The following is a 24,531-nucleotide window of genomic DNA, read 5'->3' on the forward strand; positions in this document are numbered from 1 at the left end:
ACTCTCTGTACATCCTTGACTCAGTGGCATGTCAAAAGCTCAGCATCTGCATCTCTAATATAGAATGTTCTTTGTGTCTGACACACACAATCTAACTGCACTGATACTATTCCTCCTGCCCATTGAGCACCTGACTGTCATATCAACAACCAGTACAAGGCATGACAACATCACAGTCACACGACAAACAGAATTATTCAATTCTCTGTATCAACATGGGAACACTTTACAACACAGCAGCTACATCTGATAAAAAAGCTGAGTGTCTACTGCTCTGTGTTCAGGTACTATTGAAATATGATGTTGCTCCTTTGTATAACAATTTCCGGTCTACTCCCAGAAATATTATGCACCAGGAGACCTTATTTAACACATTAAACATTCATTTTTCTTACTTTCACATGTTAATTGTTTAATGTCCTCTTTCAAAACTTCATGTGAAAGAAAGGCCATATGGACAAAAAGTGGCATTGCTCCTATGTCTAAAACACATTCCACAAATTTTTAAATTGGCACAAACAAAACAGAAAGGGTAATTATAAAAAGGTAACACATTTATCATACAGCAAATTTCTCTACCTATCAATCTCTTAAAATATGCAGAGTACAACATCAGAGTAGCAACAAATACAATGAACATTATGTTTAAAGCTTCTGATGCACATTATATTTGTGTGCAAAGGTAACATTACATGTATTTAGAAGTGTAAAACATTATATGAAAAATTAACAGAAAATAAACATGTGGTACACAATATAAAGTAGCAAACTTCTAGGTAGTAAATAATACAAAAAGTAAAATACAAAACACCTTCATATTACGCCTGTTCCAATCTTAACACAAAATGGCTATTGTCAACTCACTATTACAAAATGTTATATAATACTGTACTGAAAACAATGTCAACATATTTGTACTTTAGCATTTTACTATCCAGATTTCTTCAGCTTGCTGGCTGTCGCAGTTCGTTGTACTGAGGGATTGTTTGAACCACACTCACACCATGGAGTCAGTAGCTTATCACAGTGGAGCTTCACATTCAGAACTGTAACTGGAGCATCATCGATACTCATCTGTCTTACTTCTGCAAGTTTATATGAAACAGTATTCATGCCAGTCTCCAAATCACGGTGCCGTGTCACCTGAATCTGATTGAAGCATTTGGTCATATCACGTTTCCGTCTTACACGATCATGCATGTGCCTGCTCATGAAGAAAAAAAATCAGTACATGAACTTTCAATTTAATCTAGTATTCTGAAGCCACAGAAATAGAACAAAATTGAAAAAGAACAGCTTTTTAAACCTGTAAAATACTGCTACAAACATATCAAACAACCAATGTTATACTTACAACAAGTTCACAGCAAAATTGTCACCAATTCAAACCTTTGTAACATATGAGACTCCATTGTCAAAAATAGGAAAATGCAATACAACAATATATAATAGATAGTTAAATTACTGTCTGTACTTCTTGTAGCAACAAATAGAGAACAAGACAAGTCCCACTGCTGATTTTATGTTCATTTTGGCCAGCACATAGATAAGTAATGGGCATGCTTCTCACATCAACTTTCACTTAAGTGTGCAGTACTTTTAGAATTGGATTGATTTGGTCATTTGGGGGGGAGAGGGGGGGAGGGGGGGAGGGGGGGAGGGGGGGAGGGAGAAGATTAGTGTTTAACATCCCATCAACAATGAAGTCATTAGAGATTAAGTACAAGCTCCAGGATGGCAGGACATGGGTTTCAACCTAGTTCATAGAGGAAGGACACAGATGATGAATCCTGATGAACCTAATTGCAACCGAGAAGCAATAAAACTGAGAGATAGAAGAAAGTAGAAGTGAGAGAGGGGGGTGAGAAGGAGTAAGGTGGGTGAATTGCTCCACCAAGAAAATAGCTGGAGGACCCCAGGACATGTTATGTAGTGGGAGATGCATTCTCTGCGCCTGACCAGTGTTGCCTCACCCTCAATTATCACAAGAACACTAGCAATGTGAACAAGTTGATAAAATCCGAGGACAGTGAATGACAGTGACATGAAATTGAAACAATAACAAATGTAAAAGAACAAGAAGAGTAAAATGGTTGGAAGGGCAGTAGAGATGGACTCCCTGGATCAGAACAGGTGACAGGGCACCACTCCAGTCCCTCAAGCAGTTGACCAGACCAAAGTAGCCTACCTCACAAAAAGAAGTAGAAACCACCTACATGAGTAACACACATTAAACCAGATCAGCTGCTTTGGTGTCGTCCATTAGCACCAAAAGCAGCATGTCAGCAAGTTTAAGTTTTTGTCATAAATTTGGGCAATCCAGTACGATGTAGGACACCGACAATGGGGTGGATCCTTATGTCATAGGATATGGCCATGGGACAGCCAAGAACAGCCAACACAAAGCAGAAAGAGAATGGTGGATTCCCTGCAAGAAGCATGAAAGAAAGACTGCTACATGATTGGAGTCCCCTTTGTTGCCCACCGTTTGTTCCGAGAAATCAGAGTACATTATTATGTGCTTCAAGCTCCCAACTGATGGCACTAAGATGATCGAAGAGCTTGTTCCACTATCTCCAAAGTCGGCATCCTTGTCGCCTACTGGTCAGCATGTTCATTCTCCGGGATCCCCATGTGACCAGGGTCCAGAACTAGTCAACAGCCTGAAAACTACTCAAGGAATCACAGCTGATTATGAAAATCTCGCCCGTGCAAGAACAAATGTGAATGAGGGCTTATTTGATGGCCATCAATTTAGCAGTGAATACAATACATCCATTTGGCAGGGAGAACAGTTCACTGCACCTTGCATGTGTGTAGGCAAAACTGGTTCATCAGTCACCACCAAGCCTTTAGTGATAACCACTTCTGAACCTGGAAATGCATCAAGGACAGCTAGGAATAGGTGGCAGAAGACCGTAGGTCAACAAAGTCTAAGTCCAAAGGATAGGTCGGGACAGATCTGAGGGTGGGGTGCACACCATGGAGGCATACATGATCAGTGTCTGACAAGAGGCAACAATGAGGAAAGCTGGAGTTCACAGTGGACACAATATGCGTGCTGCAATTGTGACTCCACTCCTGGCCTCTGTTTTGGGAGGTAGAACTCTACTAGGAAAAAGAACATGGTAGTTCGGATGCTCAGGAGAGCAGCAAATGTGTATCCAATAATTGAGCAGTCACTGTTATTGTCTGGTTCGTAGTGAAGGGCCCAGCCTCCACAAGTAGGCTGGTCACAGGGGTATTCCAAAAACTACTTGTTGCGAGTCGGACCTCACAATGGCGTATCGGTTCCAGCACCTGCAATGCCAAAGGCGATGCCGAGCCACATGCCAGACTTCCATAATCATGATGTGACAGTACCAGAGCTTTATAAAGCCACAGAAATAGAGAGAGATCTGCACCCCAGCTAGTGACCAGCACCTCTTCTTAAGCTGGTGAAGATGAGGAATTTACAACAAGGCACCGAAGACCAGTCCCGAAAAACAACAAGATTCCACCATAAAACTAGCAGATTAAAACTGCATGCCAGACCGAGACTTGAACTTGGGACCTTTGCCTTTCGCGGGCAAGTGCTCTACTAATTTCATTCAAGATTCCACCATGTTCAGCAACTCATCTTGGAGGCAGAGTTCTAGTTGTGGATGGACAGGACAGCAGCGACAGAAGCCTGTGACGTATGTCTTGGTGGCCAAAAGCTGAAACCATGAGTGAGTGCTCAGGACGATGCCTTTCATATGGCAAACTGCAGTTGGCATTCAGCAACACCTACAGTTGACGAGCAAAAGTACAAGCAAAAATTGTCAGCATACAAGGAGGGTGACACTGTAGAACCCACAGCTGTAACTAGACCACTGATAGCCACAAGGAAAAGCGACACACTCAATATAATACCCTGCGGGACCCTGTTCACTTGTATACAAAGAGTACCGTGGGAAGCACCAACTTGAACCAAAAGAAATAAGGTGACATAAGGACAATAATTGTGGGTCCCTGGAGATTCCACTCATGTAGCATACTGAAGATATGATGACGCTATGTGGCATCACAAGCCCTTTGCAAACTAAAGACAGCAATAAGGTGTTGTTGGCGGGCAGAAGCTGTCTGGATACCAAGCTCCAGGCAGACCAAACTATCAGCAATAGGACAGCCTAGGTGAAAACAGTTCTGTGGCAGATTCAAAAGGCCCACACATACCCAAAGTACCAACACAGCCACTAGCTCACCATGCATTCAATCAACATGCTGAGAACATTAGGGAGACTAACTGGGCAATAGCTGTGACTCTCAAGGTGGTGTCTACCGGGTTTCAGTACCTAGACAATCAGCTTCCTCGTTACTAAGCTGGGAACTTAAACTTGTTCCAGATACGGTTTTAAATGGCTAGGACACAATGTTGGCAATCCATCAATAGGTGTTTCAGCATTTGGCTATGGATAAGGTGTGGCTCTGGAACTGTGTCAGGGCAAAGGGCTGGTGCACTGAGGAAATCCCACTCACTGAACACAGCATTATATGGTTCCAGGTGGCATGTAGTGAGAGGTAAGTGAATACACTCCATCTGCTGTTTGAGAACATAAAATGCAGGCTGATAATTCTCAGGTGCACAAGGTTGGACATAATGCAGAGCAAAATGATTGGTAACAACAAATGGGTCACTGTAGCAACATCTGTCAAGGAAACACTAGGAACACCTTTGGGGACTGGTATCAATACAGGCATCAAATCTTTGACCAAACCTGAGGAATGGTATGCAGTGTAATGATAGTATCATACCATTCCCAACATTCATGTTTCAGTCATTTTATTAGATGGTGGTCCCAGGCATGTAGCCGTTTAAAGGTAATGAGGTGCTCCTTCAAAGGAAGTCAGTTATGACTTGTAGAGCTTGTCTATAATCTCTAATGGCCACAGCAATTTCGGAGGAACGCCAAGGTAACACCTTCTGTTGCGGGGGGGTCCCGAGGAATAGGAGATCGCTGAGTCAGCTGCTGATAGAATGACTGCAGTTGTGCTCTGGACAGCTGCTTCGATATCTCCATGTGACAGGGTGCTAATGGCAAGGCAAAGATACCCCATCAGCATTGTTGAGGGCCCATCTGGGTGGATGTCCACATGAGTGATGCTTAAGGAGGGACAGGATGATCAGGAAGTGAGCCCTATAACACAAGTCATCACGGGGAAAGACTAATGGCCAAACAAGAGCCATATGCCACCAGGAAGTGTGGGGGGCACCAGTATTCAAGAAACAAAACTCCAGTTTTGCAAGCAAGTTTTTGATAACTTTCACAAAAGCTTAGGGCATTGAAGTCACCCAAAATTATGAAGGGTGTGGAGAGTTGAGAAATCAGTGGAGACAACATGTTCCAAGACACTTCACCATTGGGAGGGGGAGACACATCACAGACGGTAAAATCCAGAGACGATCTCACACGAGCAACCACAGCCTCTGCATGGTATATGTTTGCTATAGACAGAGGTCAGAACATATGTGCAAACTCTGTCTTTCACAGTTAGCAAGATTCTTAAAGTAGCCCCAATACCACAGGGGATAAGGGTCCACATTGCTGGGATCCAAGTTTCCTGGAGGCACTACAAAAAGCAGAGGAAACATGTAGGAGACATCAAAGCTCAGCCAGGTGGTGGAAAAAACTGCTACAGTTCCATTGGAGAACCAGCTATCGGTATCCAGTGGGCACTTGATGAGACCAAGCAAGCAGGTTGTGCCCTGTGTCATCTACTGCCACCGGATGCAAGGATATGGCATCAATATACATTGGTCCTGAATCAGGTTGTGTGGGAGGATTCGATGCCACTGGGACCACCAGGATTTCCGCCTCGGATACAGAGACAGAACATGCAGGATCTGGTAGCATGGAGGCCACCACAGTCTTCTTCTAGGACTACATCTTGTCTTGTCCTCCTCCTCTGCAGATGATTTTGATGTCTGTGAGGGCCTGTCTACCTAAGTTTCAGGGCAAAGAAGGAACATAAAGTCCTATGAGCAGCAGCCTATGGCCCCTTCAGCCACTGGCTGGCATCTCATTGCAGATCAGCAGAAATGTGGGAGGCAGTGTCCCGAGGGACCTGCTCCTGATGAGAGATGCTGGAGGAGGGCGATGCTTTTCCAGCTGGGTGTTGGGCACCAATTTCCTTGACGAGTGGAGAGGCAATGTTCCCAAAGTGGGTGTTAGGGAGAGCAGTAGGAAGAGGGTGTCCAACCACTGCCATGGGAGCGGCTCTGAAAAGCCTGACACAGACGGTACACAGGGTAAGGGTATTGTTGCTAGAGAGGATTATATCATGGTACATCTACATCTACACCTACATTTATACTCCGCAAGCCACCCAACGGTGTGTGGCGGAGGGCACTTTACGTGCCACTGTCATTACCTCCCTTTCCTGTTCCAGTCGCGTATGGTTCGCGGGAAGAACGACTGTCTGAAAGCCTCCGTGTGCGCTCTAATCTCTCTAATTTTACATTCGTGATCTCCTCGGGAGGTATAAGTAGGGGGAAGCAATATATTCGATACCTCATCCAGAAATGCACCCTCTCGAAACCTGGCGAGCAAGCTACACCGCGATGCAGAGCGCCTCTCTTGCAGAGTCTGTCACTTGAGTTTATTAAACATCTCTGAAGCGCTATCACGGTTACCAAATAACCCTGTGACGAAACGCGACGCTCTTCTTTGGATCTTCTCTATCTCCTCCGTCAAACCGATCTGGTACAGATCCCACACTGATGAGCAATACTCAAGTATAGGTCGAACGAGTGTTTTGTAAGCCACCTCCTTTGTTGATGGACTACATTTTCTAAGCACTCTCCCAATGAATCTCAACCTGGTACCCGCCTTACCAACAACTGATTTTATATGATCATTCCACTTCAAATCGTTCCGCACGCATACTCCCAGATATTTTACAGAAGTAACTGCTACCAGTGTAGCCGTAGCATACGTCGTAATCACAAGTGCAGCATGCATACAATCATATTTCTTCTTGGCCTCTCGATACGTCAGTCAGTCAAGAGTCTTGTACTCTTGGATTTTCTTTTCTCATTAGAAGATAGTGCAGTTCAGTGAATATGGGGAATGACGTCTTCTGCAGCTGACACAGATGGGTAGACGGACACAAGGAACATTTGTGCACAACTTACGTACACAATCCCTTCAGAGAGGGCTAGCATTACCACACTAAGACATGTGCCAAAATCTCATGCATCTGAAACACTGTAGGGCAGGGGAACATATGGTTTCACATCACATTGATATGGCATCACCTGCACCTTTTCAGGCAATGAGTCACCTTCCACGGCCAAGATGAAGGCCCCAGTAGCACCCCAATTGTCCTTTGGTCCCTGTTGGACACAGCAGACAAAATTCCTGCCCCATCACTTCAAATTGACATGTAACTTGTCACTGGTTTGTAACAGAGGATTGTGGTGGAAAATGATATCCTTTACCATAATGAGACTGTTATGGGGAGGGGGTTTACAGTTACAGAAGTGTCACCCATACTGTTACATGCCGGCAGCACTTGTGACCAGGCAGGGAATGCTATTTTTAATCAGAACTGAACCACTCTTGATTTTCAAGACTGCTGCTACTACTACCCCAAACCTACCCACAATGTTTTTAACAAGGAATAACAGCTTTGTGGCCAAAAAGGAATCCACTTCCATCCTAGAGCAAACTAGGTATTAGGAAACTATGGGCTACTTCTCCCCTTGTCTCTTAGTTCTACATCCCTCCCACTGCATTATCAGGGAAGGAAGCCTTTTTGGGGCTTATTTCTCTGAATTGTAAGAACCTTTCCCTTTAGAAGCGACTGTTGGGGCCGTTGGCCAACAGCGGAATAAAGCTTAATCCGTTTCATATGGGAGTCATCTGCGATGGTGCCACCCACTCTGAATGGGAGGCATCCACACAGTCTCAACAAAGGCTACTTGGCTAATAATTCACTGCCTGGAGTTCCTGTGTCCCAGCCTTGGTGAGCACATACTTCTTAGCAAACGTGATGAGTTTCCAGCTCAGGCACCATTGTGCAGGGGGCTACCACCATGCAGGTACTTGACGTTCGGCTCCGCACACACACCCACAATGGAATGGCTATCGTGTTGGGTTTTGGGCATGTAACTGTTGCGAAACAGGAATGATGCAAAGATACAAATGCACAAAGATGGAATATACACTCCATTCGGTGACCTTCCCTGCATGATCCACATTTTTGTGAAATTTGGAAGAGGTATGGTAGGTCATACCTAAAAATGCAGACCATGTAGTGTAGGATGAAAAGGTGTGTAAAGTGCTGGAAGAGAGGAAAAAAAAAAGTAATGTCCAAAATCAAAAACCAGTCATGTGTGGTCAGCACCAAGAAGAACAGCCCATGGAAGGGCAGAGGGAGAGAATAGCAGTAGAAGGACAGGCTTGCAGACCAGAATGGAAAATAGCAATGTATGGGCTGGGATCCAGTGTTGCCCAAGCACCCACTCTCTTTGAGAGTTGAGAGCCCCCATGTGGGGATGCAGTACTTTTATTCAACATTAATCTGCTCGTCTTTAGCTCTGGGAAGACATTTTACATTATGATAAGAACACCATATTCTAAATGTGAACATGAAATACCAGGAAAGCCCATTCTCAACACTACTAAATCTATTGTTCCAAATGGCACTTTTTCTAAAAAGACAAGAAATCAACTTTATTATAAAGAAATAAATGTTAAAATATGGACAACACTGCTGTGTAAAGATGAACTCACAGAAGAACAAACCTGCTGAGGGGAGTAATGACATCAATGAAGGTATGTAACCAAGCACAAAGGAAAATGTTCGCAGCAATTCTTATCTTGACTGCTAATGCCAATGGAGGAATGAACATGAGATTTAGCTTGACATACCTGAGCAAATAATGTCATTTATTTGTTTAGCAACAGTCATAACTTCATTTACCACTGGATGAAGGCCTCTCCAGACATCTGCACTTATTGCAATTTATGATTTTAAGCACCATGTCCTGTTTGTTTCCTCTTATGACAAATTCAGAATAAAAGTACTCTGATCCATCAGATTTCATTCTGACAATATGCCCAGCAAACAACAGTCCCAAACTAGATACTACAGCTTCCTCAACTACTATGCTCTCTAATCTATGCCTCACTTCTCATTATTCTCCCATCACCCCTCCACTGCCCATGAAGAAATAAGATTTGGACTATAATTACTGACTTGCTATTTTAGGCAGATTGGGAAATTACTTTTGAATACCTACAAATTTCGATATCTCTAGTTCTGTGAACCAAACTAAACTTTAATCCAATAGGTAAGTGTCTGACTACAATCCAAAAGTCGTACGTTCAATCCTAAGTTAGTCCCAGAATATTATCACCTCTGGCAGTGATATGAAAATGTGAAAATTGCCGATCTACATTAAACTCTTTGATCTCCCATAACTGTCTCCGTAAGTTAGTACAATGGTCAGCGGACAGCATGGGTATGCCACTGCTGCAACAGAACCAAACCTAGTAAGCACTGTAGCATTCAAACTAATCTTTGGTTGAGTACAGATTAAATAAAATATTTGCTAGGGTTGAAACAGAAGGCCAACTTTTGAAAAGATTGAAACAACAGGAATAGATAACAGCAAACAAACAGAACAATTTCTCAAACTATTACGGCTAACTGTAATGCACAAGTACACCTAACACAAAAGAGTGCGAAAGAGTGTAATGGGGCATACAAATTAACTCTGTGAAGTATCATTGTTTTAAATGTAAATAAAAATATGTCAGATATGCTACAACTTTAACAGCCCAGTCAACAAAGACCAAGAAAGGTCGAACAGGAAAAGCTATTGTGTAATCACAAATTTTGAACAGTGTTGACGGACAGCCATAAACAACATACTAAAAATCCTGATCAGTACGGAGTAAGCATGAGAATGGGTGTGTTCAAAGATCTATCTTTCATGTTTTTCTTTAACAAATTAAAAACTGCAGCTTCTAGCAAAAATGTTTCCCAGTACAAAATTAAACTATGATGAATTTCCTACAAAAAGGTCCTATTTATTTCTTCTCTAGGACCAATAGTTTTCACATTGCAAGGAATGGAAAAATCACAATCATTAGAAATAATGTTTTAGTGGCATAAAATTGATGTCTATTGTTAAACAAAGTGGATTAACAAAAAATATTAAATTTGTGTACCACATCAAAGTGCCACAGAGCTGTATTAAGGGTTAAATTGTGTTCTAAGGGTGTGATGGGCTGGACAACAGGGTAGACGATGGGGCTGGATGGACTGTACATCACGAGGGAAGGCAGGTGGTCATGAAATTCCCTTCTTCGTAGATTTGCAAAATGGAGAGCAAGCAGGCAATTCCTCAATATCTATATCACACTGCATCACAAAAAGCAACTACAGGATATTTCACAAAGTTATACTCACCCTTCCACAGCTCACATTATGAATCTCAGGCAAAGCAGTGCACAGAGATGCCCATAGGGAGGGGTGTTTATTTTCCACAATGTGTGATAACTCTACATTCAATACATATATGAGATGTTAATAATACAAATGCAAGAAAAGCATATGGGCTGATTCTATGCAAACTTCTGCCTTTTCTACACTGATAAAGGGGAAACTGATTCTTAGTCACTCTCTACAGCAGTTTCAGTGTTCTTGTGGGAAAGGAGACTTCCTCCACCCAAGTACTGCTCACTTTTCAATTTAGAGACTATATTGCCCCAGCATTTCCTGTCCAGTTCTCTTATATAAGTAGGCAAAATTACTTCACTGACCTCATGTTTGTATATTAAAGTTATTTTAAGTTAATTGAGTACTTCTTTATAATTATTCGGTGAGATTCTATGTAAAATATGTTTCTATAAACAATTACTGACAGCTGCGTAATTTGTAATATGTAGCACTGGTGCGAAAAGGATTGGATTTGTAAACGTGGTGTCTTGCTGCAGTCTATCATCGGCAGCATATTATAAAGCCATGTAACAGTGAAGTCACTAGGTGGTGAATTGATGAATGACCAGAAACTTACTACATTTCTTTCACCATAAATTGTATCACTGATAGCCAGCATAAATCTATCAACTGCTAGCACTTAGAGAGTAGACTACAATGAGTGGAGCCACTTACCACACATCAACATCATATCTTCCAAGGTGGAAGTAAAAGGTGTGATGGAATAGGACTGATCATGTTCAGATCTAGAACAGTAATCTGTTGTAATGCATTGCTTGACTAGTGCTGAAAAATCTGAAGTTCTATAACACCTACGTGACCTTCTGTTGTAGAGCAGACAATTTAAGCCTCTGAGCCTCTTCAGATGTTGGGGAAGCTGAGGCTGGGGTGACACATTTGATACTGCCAATCCACAAAAAGTATTCCACCCACTGACAATGGCAACAATACATATTGACAGCTGCAGCTGTTGAACTTCTTCACATAATAGCTCATTTAACAACTGCAAGTAATTAATCACTTAATAAACTGAAAATAACATGATCATATATACATGACCTCAATGAAGTTATTTTCTCTATTTATGTGAGAGAACGGGGCAGGAAATGCTGTGGGGGTAAAGTTGCTATGTAAACTTAAAACTGAACAGTGTTCATGAAGAGGGAAGTTGCCTTTCCCAGAAGAATGCCAGAGCTGCCATACAGACTAAGAATCAAATTCCCTCTAACATTGTAAACAGTGTGCAGAGATTTACATAGATTCTGTCCACATGATTTCTGTGTGTTGATATAATTATCTGTATTGTATGTAGTGTTAACAGACTTTGTGGAAAATAACACCCTCAGGCTCACCTGCACATTATGGAGCCAGTGATTCATAAGCGAGTTGCAGAAGGGATGGTATAACTTTGTGAGGCACCTTGTAGTTGCTTTTTGTGAGGAGTGTGGTAGAGAAAAATGGGGAATTACCTGCACACTCTTCATTTTGCAGACCTATGAAGGAAGTAAGTGCAGGACCACAATCTGGCAATGTACTTACCCTCACACTTCTAGCCTCCATCTCCATCTTACCATGCTGTTACACCCCAAGAACACAATTTATCCCTTAAGACGGTTCTAATACATTTATATCTAGTATAATCATTTAATATTTGTTCTTAACCCACATTATTTAACAATATACATTAAAAAATATTTTTAATAATTTGCAATTTCTCCATCCCCTGCAATGTGGAAACTATTACTCCTAGAGATAAATGAATAGGATCTTTTTTGGTAGGAAATCTAATGTAATCATATTGGCTACATTTGGAAACTATGACTGTGTAGAATAAATAATTAATGCAGTTTAATTTTGTGCAGGGAGACATTTTCCTTAGAAGCTGCTCTTTTTGAGATATTCAAGAAAAAAAATTACCTTTAAATACCGCACTTCCCCCACACTTGCACTCCACAAGACAGGGTTGTTCATTGTACTCCCCCCCCCCCCCCCCCTGCCACCACCACCACTGTACAAAAATTTGCAACTACACAATTTTTGCTCCAAGTTTTCCTTCGCTGTTTGGACTATAAACAAAGAAAATAAGCCTTGGTAATAATTGGACGCTTTTGGTTTTCCAAACAATTTAATTCATCTGAAGGTGAAAAACACATTACCTTTAATGAGTGTAGTGAATATCACTGATTATCAAAGAATTTTGCTTTTCACAACACTCTGTATGTACATAACACATAAGTATACTATTATGGGCAGAACAGAAGCATTTGCTTCTTCCCAATTGCTGCTGCAAAAGTAATGGCAAAAAGAGACAAATTACCTGCTGAATTGGAAAATAAAACAAACCCTATATGCACACACACACACACACACACACACACACACACAGAGAGAGAGTAAAAATAAAATCAGGACTGGTGTGTGAATTCATTAACAGCAAAATTTCCGTTTCTGCAGTACTAAACATCATCCACAGAATATCAGAGCATTATGCGTGATAGCTATTTACTGAACTATTTAGATGAATTGAATTCCTATATTATCAGAACATTTTTCCCCATTTGAAATCATTATCTGTTTTTCTCATGTACAAACAAAATAATCTGAAAGGACTGCTAATGTGTGTTGCAGTATGTGTATTAATTTAGGTCACAGCAACTAATCCACACTAAATCATTTTATAATAGCAACTATTACACAACCATTTTTCCAACATCAAAATCATTTTGTAGCATTATGTTTATGGCTGCAACCAGTCGCATAAAATTATTAACTTTATGTGTTTTTTCTGCCCATATGGGCATAGTATTGTGTGTTTCAGATTTTCCTCTACTGTCCATTGCCTTATTATGTTTAAGTCTGATACAGGACATATCCTTATGCTATAAAGTAAAATCTATCCTAACTTAAACTGCTATAGCATAGTCTCCTGTTGCTGTCTGTTGCTTTTTTGCAGGTGTGTAGCTTAAACAGATGATGCAAATTTGATACAATGATATTGTTACGTTTTGCAGAAAATTTCTGTAAACGACAAAAATAAAAATGTAACCCACACAGCTAGTAAGGAAGCAGCAGTCGGTATTGTAAGGACAAATTGTTTACTGTCTTGTGGCAAGATACTGCAGCAAAATAGATCTTTTTGTAATCACTCCACTGTTTTCAAAGGCTTGGACTGTAAACACTTTTGCTTTTACATGTGCACATTTCTCAGTTAATAATGCTTGTGTTTTTGTTCTAAAGATATGTTTACCTTCAAGGCTTGGTTATCAAAGGTGTGGCATTTGACAGTGTGACTTAACATCTCTTCTTTCCTTTCACAATCTATTAAAAACAACCATTTATGGGAAAGACACACACACACACACACACACACACACACACACACACACACACACACACACACACACACACAACATTATTTCAAGATTTTGTACAATGGATTAAAACCAGTGTAGATTTGTTTGCTTTTATAAGGTCCATAAAATTGGTGAAGCAATTACTTTTACTGTTAGTGAAGTTATCTGCTTCATTTATTATTTTATCTTTTTGAGTTTTATTGTGAACATACATTTTTCTAAGGTCCCCTTAGGTCTGGTTCTTTCCCTTTTTAATAATGGGGAGAGGTTGAACATTATTTACTGAAACTAGATAGCCTTTGTTTCAGATGTAGAAGCTATTTCACAGCTGTGTGCTTTGTCATGCCTGATGTAGTTCTTGGAACCACTTTCTGAAATACATCCCAGATTGGTCTATGCAAAGCGACTTAACATGCAATCAAGTAATTTTACATACTCCAGGCAGATCATGTTTGTTCTGTGTATGTGAAACTTTTTTTTACTAATCTTTTGCACATGTTTCACTTTCTTGTGGATAGACTTAATCACTATTTAGCTGTATTCAATTCTTTGTAGCTATCTTATTGGTCACCTTCATTTCTTGGTTAAAAACTTCAGGATTTAAAAGACATTTATAAGCTATGTGGATAAATGCCTTGAATAAAACTTCTTTTTGTGAGTCTGGATGTGTAGGGTTCATGGATATTGTGGTATCTAGCTTTTATAAACAAGTAACGAAGTTTTATTGGTAATGTCCAGATAATTAATACTTCAATTTCTTTCATTTTCTACTGCGAAAATTATGTGGTGTGGGTTGTTAAATTTGACATGTAATGACTTAAGTATGTATGTGGAGCCATTAAAAAGTAAAAAAATCACCTAGTTACCTTGAGCTCGAGATTATTTCAGCGTAAGTCTTTTTTATTGCTTAATTGTTTATTTTCTATGGAATTGATGAGGACTTCTGCAAAGAGACCACTTAAATGACTCTCCATCGTTAGGCTTACTGTTTCTTTATGAGATTTATTTACTGCTTTGATTTTGAGCCAAAGGCAATCAATATAATCTGAAAAGTGTGGACATGTGAAAGCAAAACTGTTTACTAAATATTAGCAATATGATGTAAGCACATGAAAACATGGAAGTGATTAAAAAAAAATTAGTGTTGTGCTACGACATCACAACACAAGATTATAAACAATGTGACCTTACAATACCAGGTGCTGCTTCATCCTGAGCTGTCATTTCACTGACAGCATTTATAGACACTGCTGCAAAATATGACTATAATGTCATTACATCAAATTTGTAGCACTACAATCCACATCAAGCAGGAAGTTAGCTCCATGTTTTGAGGAAGAGTGAGAGAGAAATTTGAAGGGCTTGAGGTCTGCATGAGTGTGGCCGCAGGCAAGTGACAAATGCCAAACTGTGTTGCTGTGGACAACAATTAGGTTAATTTGGCTATGGTACATTGTGTTATACATTCAAATCTATGAGGGAATAACAGGTATTGTAACCAATTTAAATCAATTATCTTCATGGGAGAAATCTTACTCCATTTCATGACAACCCCGCATCAGCTGCTTCATAGCTAGCGTCTACACCATGTCAGAAGGCGAGAACAGTTTTGTGAAGACATAAAGAACAGTTTTCCTCAAAAAGGCTATTGTCTAGTGACATGGTCAAAAACAGTTACAATATTTGTCATTTTAAACAATGGAAAATCTGGAATGGAATAATGACAATATTATGAAAAGAATAGTTGCTGCTCACCATATGGCAGACATGCTGAGTCCCAGATACGAACAACAAAAAAGATTGTCATACAAGTAAGCTTTTGACAAGAAAGGTCACGTTGGGCAGCACGCTCAGCAACTGGGTGGTCCAGTTGTTTCTGGGATACAGTTTGTAAGTGACCAATCATGCAGACAGACAGCTTGTAGGCTGTCATGCCCATGTACAATGCAGCACAGTGGTTGCATCTTGACTTGTCGGTCATGTAATGTAATATTCAACACAGAAAAGTAAGGTTAGCTTATTCCACCAAAATATTAGAGAATTGAGTAAATACGTAGAAGAGCTTCTTGTCTGCTTGCAAAATTTAGAGGAAAAGATAGACATTCTGTGCCTCTCTGGGGTTAAATAAATTATATACAAAAGATTACAGTCTAGCAGCTTACTCATGCAGAACTAATATGGGAAAAGGAGTTGTTGCATATTTTAAGACAGAACACAAGCTCAAAAGCATTGACACAAGTAGATTTTGTAGTGATCACCACACAGAAGTGTGTGCTTGTGAATTAATGCTGAAAAACAGTCCACTTTTAATTGTAACAGTATACCACATCCCCACTGGGAAATTTTGAATTATTTATGAGGAACCTTGTTTCCTTACTGTGCTGTCTGTCAGACATTGGCAAGCAGTTAACAGTCTGTGGTATCAATGTACATTTTCTAAAGGATTCTGATAGGAAAAATGATGTGGAAACCTTATTTGGATTCTACAATTTGCTCTCAGTAGTTAACTTTCCAACAAGGGTGGATAAAGACAATAGGTCCCAAACTGATAATGTTTCCTTTGATGAGGCACAAAGCAAGAAAATAACTGTTTAACCAATAACAAATACTCTCTGATCATGATGCACAGTTAGTCATGATAAATAACATAGAGCCTTACAGTGTGGATACACCTTTGTGGAAGTCAGTCAGAATCATTAATGACTACAGGGCAAATGTTTTTAAGAGCAGTTTACAAGAAACAGCCTGGGATGAAATTTATAAAGAACCAAATGCCAATATAAAATTTAACCTAGTCCATGATAAATTCATACCAGCATTTGAAAATAGCTTTCCGCATAAGCTAATCAGAAGGGACATTAAACAATCGTGTAAGAAACCATGGATCACTAAGGGGATAAAGTATCTTGTGAAAGGAAAAGGGAAATATATCTTTTGGCAAGAGGGGTGGGTTAGGTTGTTTTGGGGGAGGAGACCAGACAGCGAGGTCATCAGTCTCATCGGCATAGGGAAGGATGGGGAAGGAAATCAGCCATGCCTTTCAAAGGAACCATCCCGACGTTTGCCTGGACCGATTTAGGGAAATCATGGAAAACCTAAATCAGGATGGCCGAACGCAGGATCGAACCGTCGTCCTCCCCAATGCGAGTCCAGTGTGCTAGCCACTGCACCATCTCGCTCAGTTTTTGGCAAGAACAAGTAGAGACCCTGCAGTAGTTCACACTACAAAAACTACCCAAAATTACTAAGAAATGTTATTAAAAAATCAAGAAAAATGCACATAATGTCAGAAATCAGTACGTCTGACAACAGAATTAAGGCAATATGGAATATAGTGAAGCAAGAGACAGGACAACCAACCACAGAAGAGGATAACATTACTATTGAATTGAATGGAAGGGTAATAAATGACAGGTCACAGGTATCAAATGTATTTAATAACCAGTTCTTAAACATAGTAGAAAGGATAGGGACCAACAGTTCCAGAGAAAGATCGCAGCAATATGTTGAAGAAGTAACTGTCATACAATTACATCATATTAACATACCACCAACTTCTACTTCTGAAATTAAGAGGGTCATACATTATCTCAAGAATAAAAGCTCTTCTGCTTTTGATGGTGTTTCCAATAGAGTACTAAAGGTTTGTTCCCATATAAGAAGTCTGGTATTGTCCAAAATGCGTAATGCATCATTAACTCAAGGCATTTTTCCAGAGAGACTAAAATATGCCATTGTTAAACCCCCCTTCAAGAAAGGTGATAAGAGAGACGTCAATAACTACAGATCTATTGCTGACATCATCTTCCAGAATTTTTGAGAAGGCGATGTATTCTAGAATAGTATCTCACCTTGGCAACAATAATATCCTCAGCAAATCACAGCTTGGCTTTTAGAAGAGTTGCTCCACTGAGAATGCTATTTACATGTTCACACATCAGATATTACAAGCATTAAATAATAAAATAGCACCAGTAGGTATTTTCTGTGACCTATCCAAGGCATTTGATTGTGAATCATACTATACCACAAAATAAATTGAAGTTTTATGGGATTGATGGTATAGCCAACCAATGGATCATGTCATATCTAACCAAAAAAATGCAGAAATTTGTACTTAGTAGTAATTCAACCAACAGAATCCAGGGACATACCGAGCGAGGTGGCACAGTGGTTAGCACACTGGACTCGCATTCGGGAGGACGATGGTTCAATCCCGTCTCCGGCCATCCTGATTCAGGTTTTCCGTGATTTCCCTAAATCATTTCAGGCAAATGCCGGGATGGTTCCTTTGAAAGGGCACGGCCGATTTCCTTCCCAATCCTTCCCTAAGGAAGCTTGCGATCCGTCTCTAATGACCTCGTTGTCGACGGGACGTTAAACACTAACCACCACCACCAGGGACATAATTCTGATTGGGGAGAAATCTTGTATGGGGTTCTCCTAGGCTCAATCTTAGGTCCACTACTGTTTCTCATATATTTAAATGATAGCCTTAATGACCAGCAGCAGCGGTGCTTACATAGAGTTGTCAGTGTTAACAGACAAGCAACAATACATGAAATAACCACAGAAATCAATATGGGTCACAACAAAAATATCCATTAGGACAGTGTGGTGAAATTTGGTGTCAATCGACTAGAGTAGCAGATGACTGATGTGAATGCCTTGGAGGACATTGCCTGCAGTGCCTCTCCTGGTCTCATGACCTTATCGGTTGGACCCTAGGTCAGATGAGTCCCAGTTTTAGTTGATAAGAGCTGATGGTAGGGTTTGACTGTAGCGCAGACACCACAATGAATGTCAACAAGGCACTGTGCAAGTTGATGGTAGTTCCTTAATGGTGTGGGCTGTGTTTACGTGGGATGGACTGGGGTTCCATGGTTATGTTCAGCTACTTGGAGATCATTTTCAGCCATTCATGGACTTCATGTTCCCAAACAATGACGGAATTTTTATGGAAGTCAATGTGCCATGTCACCCAACCACAATTTTTTTCATTTTGTTTGAAGAACATTCTGTACATTTTGAGCAAATGATCTGGCCACCCAGATTGCCTGACAAGAATCTCATCGAATATTTATGAGACATAATTGAGAAGTCCGAATGGCTCAATATTTCTGAAAAGGGCTTTGAATGAACAGTGTTTCAATATATAATATTTGGTACACAGTATTGTTATGAATCAACCCATAATACAGCTGCTTCAGTTTAGCATAAATATACAGCCTCTACATAGCATTTTCATAATAAAATAAATATACATTCACAAAATTAGTCTGGGTCACATATTTTGGGCTTGTGTGAGAATAGTTATTATGCCTTTTTCCATGGTCCCTAATAGTGTGTGCAGTAACTATGAAGGCAAACTCACTGGAGCAGAAAGATTTTTTTGGGTGAAATAAGAAACCACAAATCATTTACAACAGATTTGGAAGAAAAAAAAAAGTACTGTAGGGCATATTTTTATTTTTATTCAGTTATTTGGTAAATACCAAAATAAATAACAAACAATGACAGCCTGCACATAACAATAGCATGTCAGAGGCTGATGATCAACATTTTTGATACATGGACCAGAATGATGCAAAACAAGTATACTCGTTTAGGGAAAAAACTCTTTAGTAAGTTTGTCACAAACTCTTCAGAAAAAAAAACACACCCTGGGAAACATCCTGGAAAGCCAATTTGCATTCATAAAGGGCAGAAGCACGATACAGACAGTGAAGTGCTTAATGAACCAAATAGAAGAGACACTGAGACATGCGAGACATGAGTATTATACAGTCTTTGTAGATCTCGATAAAGAGTTCAACTCAGTCGTAGAGGACAACTAATGGAGAAACTGAAGAGAATGACCAAGGAGGGAGACCCACTAGTGTAAGCAATTGCGGCACACCTTCAACAAAATCTGATTCAAAAACACAACAATGCTGAAATCTCAGAGTAAATTATGCAGATGAATAGAGTTCTCCAAGAACACCCTATGAGCCCAACCCTCTGCTACATCTATATAGTTGATGTGACAAACATAATGGTGTCTCAAATGCAGATACAGTTCAGCAGAGAGAGGGACACAGTGTAAGGATCAGCAGAGAGGGAGGCCATACAGAGGGCACAATGAAGATTAGGAACAGGGGCAAAGGAAAATGATCTAAAAGTAAGCCAAGAAAAGATAGTTCAAATAACATTTAGGAAGGGAGGAAAAATATCACCAATGAGATTATAACTCCACAATATGAACCACTGCAAATAGTAGGGAAATATAAATACCTGCGGATAACACTACAGACAACAGCAACATCTTACAGTATGCATATTCTGAAAAGAGCAGGAGTAGGCATCAAGGCCTCACAAAATATTCGAAACATAACCAATCTGCTGAGTACCACAGCGATGACATTATTCAAAGCGGCTGCGGCACAACATCTTAAGACATATGTATGAGAGATCATGTGGGAAAAATTTAAGATCGTCAACATGAAAAGAATATAAAAAAAACCAAGACAATTTTCATGAAAAGTATACTGGTAGTGTGAAAAACACTGCAATCCAGACTTACACATGAATTCACGAAAGAGTAATTTCATAGAGGACACCGATATACAACACCGGAGCCTACCTTCCAGAGAATCATATTAGGAACTGATTAACATCATGGACTGGGAGAAGAGACACCTGGAATTCAACAAACCAGCCATACTGGACCAGAGTAATAACAACAAGACTTACAATACACAGGTTTCATCATAAAACGTGTACCAACAGCACATCGCACAAGCCAACTGAAGAGAGTGCTACGACCACAAGGGGTGTAAGAAATACCATATTACAATGTGTGTGTGTGTGTGTGTGTGTGTGTGTGTGTGTGTGTGTGTGTGTGTGTGTGTGTGTGTGTAGAGAATAAAAACTGTAACAGATTACAGCAAAGACTGTGTGTGTGTGTGTGTGTGTGTGTGTGTGTGTGTGTGTGTGTGTGTGTGTGTGTGTAGAGAATAAAAACTGTAACAGATTACAGCAAAGACTAAAACTTACATTTTAATGCCCAATCTGAGCACACTTTTCTCATTTTAAAAAAAAACTTTGAAAATTTTAAAATGTAGCAAACAGTGTCTCAATTGAAGCATACTGGCAGACTAAAACTGTGTGCTGGACCCCAAGAGTCGAACTCGGGACCTTTGCTTTATGCGGGCAAGTTCTCTACCATCTGAGCTACCAAAGCACGACTCACACCCCATCCTAACAGCCTCACTTCTGCCAGTACCCCAAACTTCACAGAAGCTCTCCTACTGCAGAGTGATAATCTCCTTCTAGTGTCCCATTTACTTGAAGTAAGTTGTTGCTTATGCGCACACGCACACAATCGAACACACACACGAGAGAGAGAGAGAGGGAGAGGGGGGGGGGGGAGGGAGAGAGAGAGAGAGAGAGAGAGAGAGAGAGAGAGAGAGAGAGAGAGAGAGAGAGAGGAGAGGGGGGGGGGGGAGGGAGAGAGAGAGAGAGAGAGAGAGAGAGAGAGAGAGAGAGAGAGAGAGAGAGAGAGAGAGAGAGAGAGACTAAAGAAGCTTCCATGTTTTTCTTACCTAAATGTATTGTTTTTTCCTGTAGTAATATTTTGAGGACGAGATATCTGAAGCTTGGCTTCTTTTAGGCGAACATAGAATTCATCATCTTCCAAACCCCAGCCCCAATATTTATTGCTCATTCCATTGACTTTTTGGAAATCCTCCCTGAAAACCAATTTTTTAAATAATAAATAATGTTTTTTTAAATAATTTGATACATCACACTCCTTTTTAATCAACATTATATTGCCTCTTTCATTATCATTCTTTAAAGACATACATCACTTTACTAATGCCTTACATACCAGAAGTAACATAAATGGCAAATGAACATAAAAGACTCAGATGTTTAAGAGGAGAGCACCTTTGAATGTGAGTTTTAAAGTAAAGATTTATTCTATGGGCAATTTATGAGATAAATAGCACTGTTAACATCATTTAAGGAGTTATAAAATGCCCAAGTTGCACCTTGGTGTGAAGCTCACAACTGTCGGTCCCACTGCAAATGGTTCAGTAAATCAGTTACAACATCTGAGAAAGGCAAGGTGTATCACCTCCAATAATATTACTCCTACTAGAAATTGTGTGACAAATTCAAATATATCTATATATATATATATATACTCTGCAAGTGACCATACGGTGGGTGGCGGAGGGTGCCCTGTACCACTACCAGTCTCTTCCTTTCCTGTAACACTCTCAAATTGAGTGAAGGAAAAATGACAATCTATATGCGTCCATATGAGGCCCAATTTCTTGTACTTTATCTTTGTGGTTCTTATGCAAAAAGTATGTTGAGGGCAGTGGAATCATTGTTGAGGGCAGTGGAATCATTCTGTTGTCTACTTCAAATACCGGTGCTCTCAATTTTCTCAGAGTTCTTAGAAAAGAATGTTGCCTTCCCTCCAGGGATTCCCATTTGAGTTCCCGAAGCATCTTCATACTACTAAAATGTTGTTCAAACCTACTGGTACCAAACCTAGCAGACCACCTCTGAATTGCTTCGATGCCTTCCTTAAATCTGACCTGGTACAGATCACAAACACATTAGCAGTACTACAGACTAGGTGGTCACGTTAGTGTCCTACATTGTGGTCCTTTACATATGAACCACATTTTCCCAAAATTTGCCCGATAAACTGAAGCGCACCATTCACCTTCCCTAACTCTGTCCTCAAATGCATGTTCCATTTCATATCGTTATGCAATGTTACAGCCAGTTATTTAAACACTGTGACTGTGTCAAGCAGGACACTACTAATGCTGTATCTGAATATTATGAGTTTGTTTTTCCTACTCGTCTGCATTGACTTACATTTTTCTACATTTAGAGCCAGCTGCCATTCATCACACCAACAAGAAATTTTGTCTACGTCATCTTTTATCCTCCAACTGTCACTCAACTTCAATACCTTCCCGGACACCACAGCATCATCAGCAAACAACTTCAGATTGCTGCACACCTTCTCTGCCAGATCATTTATGTATATACAAAATAATACTGGTCCTGTCACACTTCTCTGCAGCACTCCTGATGCCACCCTTACCTCTGATGAACACTCATCATTGAGGACAACATACTGGGTTCTGTTACTTAAGAAGTCTTCAAAGAGGAGCAGGAGGAGATTAGTGCTTAACGTCCTATCGACAATGAGGTCATTAGAGACAGAGCAGAAGCTCAGATTAGGGAAGGAAATCAGCTGTGCCCTTTCAAAGGAACCATCCTTGCATTTGCCTGAAGCAATTTAGGGAAATAACGGAAAACCCAAATCAGGATGGCCAGACACAGGCTTGAACAACTGTCCTCCCAAATGCGAGTACTGAACACTAACCACTGCACCATCCCGTTCGATAGAACTCTTCAAGCCACTCGCCTGTCAGGAACCAATTCCAAATGTTCATACATTCATTAAGTCTGCAGTGGGGCACTGTATCAAATGCTTTCAGAAATCGAGAAATAAGGAATCTCCCTGTTGCCCTTCACCTATAGTTCGCAGTATATCATGTGTGTCAACAACTCAATCAAGTAATTACACAAACCAACTAACTGAATGTTAATGGGAAACAATTGCGGAAATACACAGAAATGTTTACGAAGATATTGACAGCTATATACTTACCTCTTAATTAGCAATATTCCGCCAACAAATGTTGAGTAGTTGTAGCGTGGATGCAGCTGTGGAGATGCCACATGAAATGGACCACTCTCTGGATATCCGTATGACAGTTGTGAATTAAGGGGGAGAAGATCAACGTCATGCATTGCAATGTAGTCACATTCTGGGCACACTTCTCGGAATCCAACGTTGATCAACGCTGCACGGTTGAATCGGTAACTGTCGATCTTTAAAACAAAATTCCCGTGTCAATGCGCGGAAGAAAAAAACCTGGCTGAACATTTCTTACTGTAGTATTATTCTGGAGCCGGAAAGACAATATTTACCTGATTTAATACAAATATTTGATGATTTATATTCTGCTTTTTCAAAAACTTGTGCATATGAGGGGCAAATTCCAAAAGTTCGTCAAAACGGTCCCTAAAAGGAACTAGCACGGCTAGTTTATGTTTAGCTTTGTCACCCTCTGTCTGATACGTTTGTTCTTCGGTTTTCCGTTCCGTTAAATCACTTGGTTGATTATCCGCACAGTCACAGACATCTGTAAATTGTTAACGTGCTAAACAAACATTTTACGTTATTAGTCACTCAGCAACAAACACGGTGAATTGGCAACTTACCCGAAGTAATTGGTGTCAAAGCAATAAAGCATCCAAGCATGAATGTCATGAATATACACAACACCAGACACTTAGTTCTCCACAAAATAAGTCCCAGATACACACCCATCTTACATCATGCATTAATAACAAGCAGGAGTACGAAACATTGCAAGACAGTCATTTAAAGAAGGCTTGTCTGCTGAATGATTATACACCATTTGTCTAATTCAGATTTGTATGACGAACACTTCTCAAGATAGCTCTTGCAAAACATATCGTTAACTTTTCTTGCGCCCAATGTCCAATTCAAACAAACTATTCTATTAATTCGTAACATCATTGCTTCCACAGCTTTCAAATTCACGCCCGACATCCGTCTGCAACTCAGACAGTCTGCAACGAGCTTCGCGAGAAGAAATCC

At 40.3% G+C, this 24,531-nt stretch overlaps 1 protein-coding gene across 2 annotated transcripts; it reads right to left on the bottom strand.

Annotated features, from left to right (window-relative positions):
- Positions 1 to 378: 378 nt before the first annotated feature.
- Positions 379 to 24,531, bottom strand: LOC124605541 (beta-1,4-galactosyltransferase 7). Of its 2 annotated transcripts, XM_047137297.1 has the most exons (5): positions 24,129 to 24,530; positions 23,835 to 24,049; positions 23,512 to 23,735; positions 21,410 to 21,556; positions 397 to 1,204 (listed from the first exon to the last, which is right to left on the bottom strand). In XM_047137297.1, exons 1-5 carry the CDS (start codon positions 24,235 to 24,237, stop codon positions 931 to 933), a joined length of 969 nt encoding a protein of 322 aa, XP_046993253.1. In that variant the 5' UTR covers positions 24,238 to 24,530; the 3' UTR covers positions 397 to 930. The 2 variants fall into 2 exon arrangements, with proteins under 2 accessions (XP_046993254.1, XP_046993253.1); XM_047137298.1 differs by lacking the exon at positions 21,410 to 21,556 and having other exon boundaries at positions 379 to 1,204; positions 24,129 to 24,531.

The sequence above is a fragment of the Schistocerca americana genome, chromosome 3, assembly GCF_021461395.2.
Source record: "Schistocerca americana isolate TAMUIC-IGC-003095 chromosome 3, iqSchAmer2.1, whole genome shotgun sequence".
In the NCBI taxonomy this organism is placed as follows: domain Eukaryota; kingdom Metazoa; phylum Arthropoda; class Insecta; order Orthoptera; family Acrididae; genus Schistocerca; species Schistocerca americana.

What these genes read in the sequence shown, in the direction of transcription:
- LOC124605541 (XM_047137297.1), bottom strand. Translation starts at nt 24,237, where the DNA reads ATGGGTGTGTATCTGGGACTTATTTTGTGGAGAACTAAGTGTCTGGTG. An exon ending in TTTGACACCAATTACTTCGG is followed by an intron (nt 24,050 to 24,128) that starts GTAAGTTGCCAA and finishes AACAATTTACAG; the next exon opens with ATGTCTGTGACTGTGCGGAT. An exon ending in GGAAAAAACAATACATTTAG is followed by an intron (nt 1,205 to 21,409) that starts GTAAGAAAAACA and finishes CTTCATGAGCAG; the next exon opens with GCACATGCATGATCGTGTAA.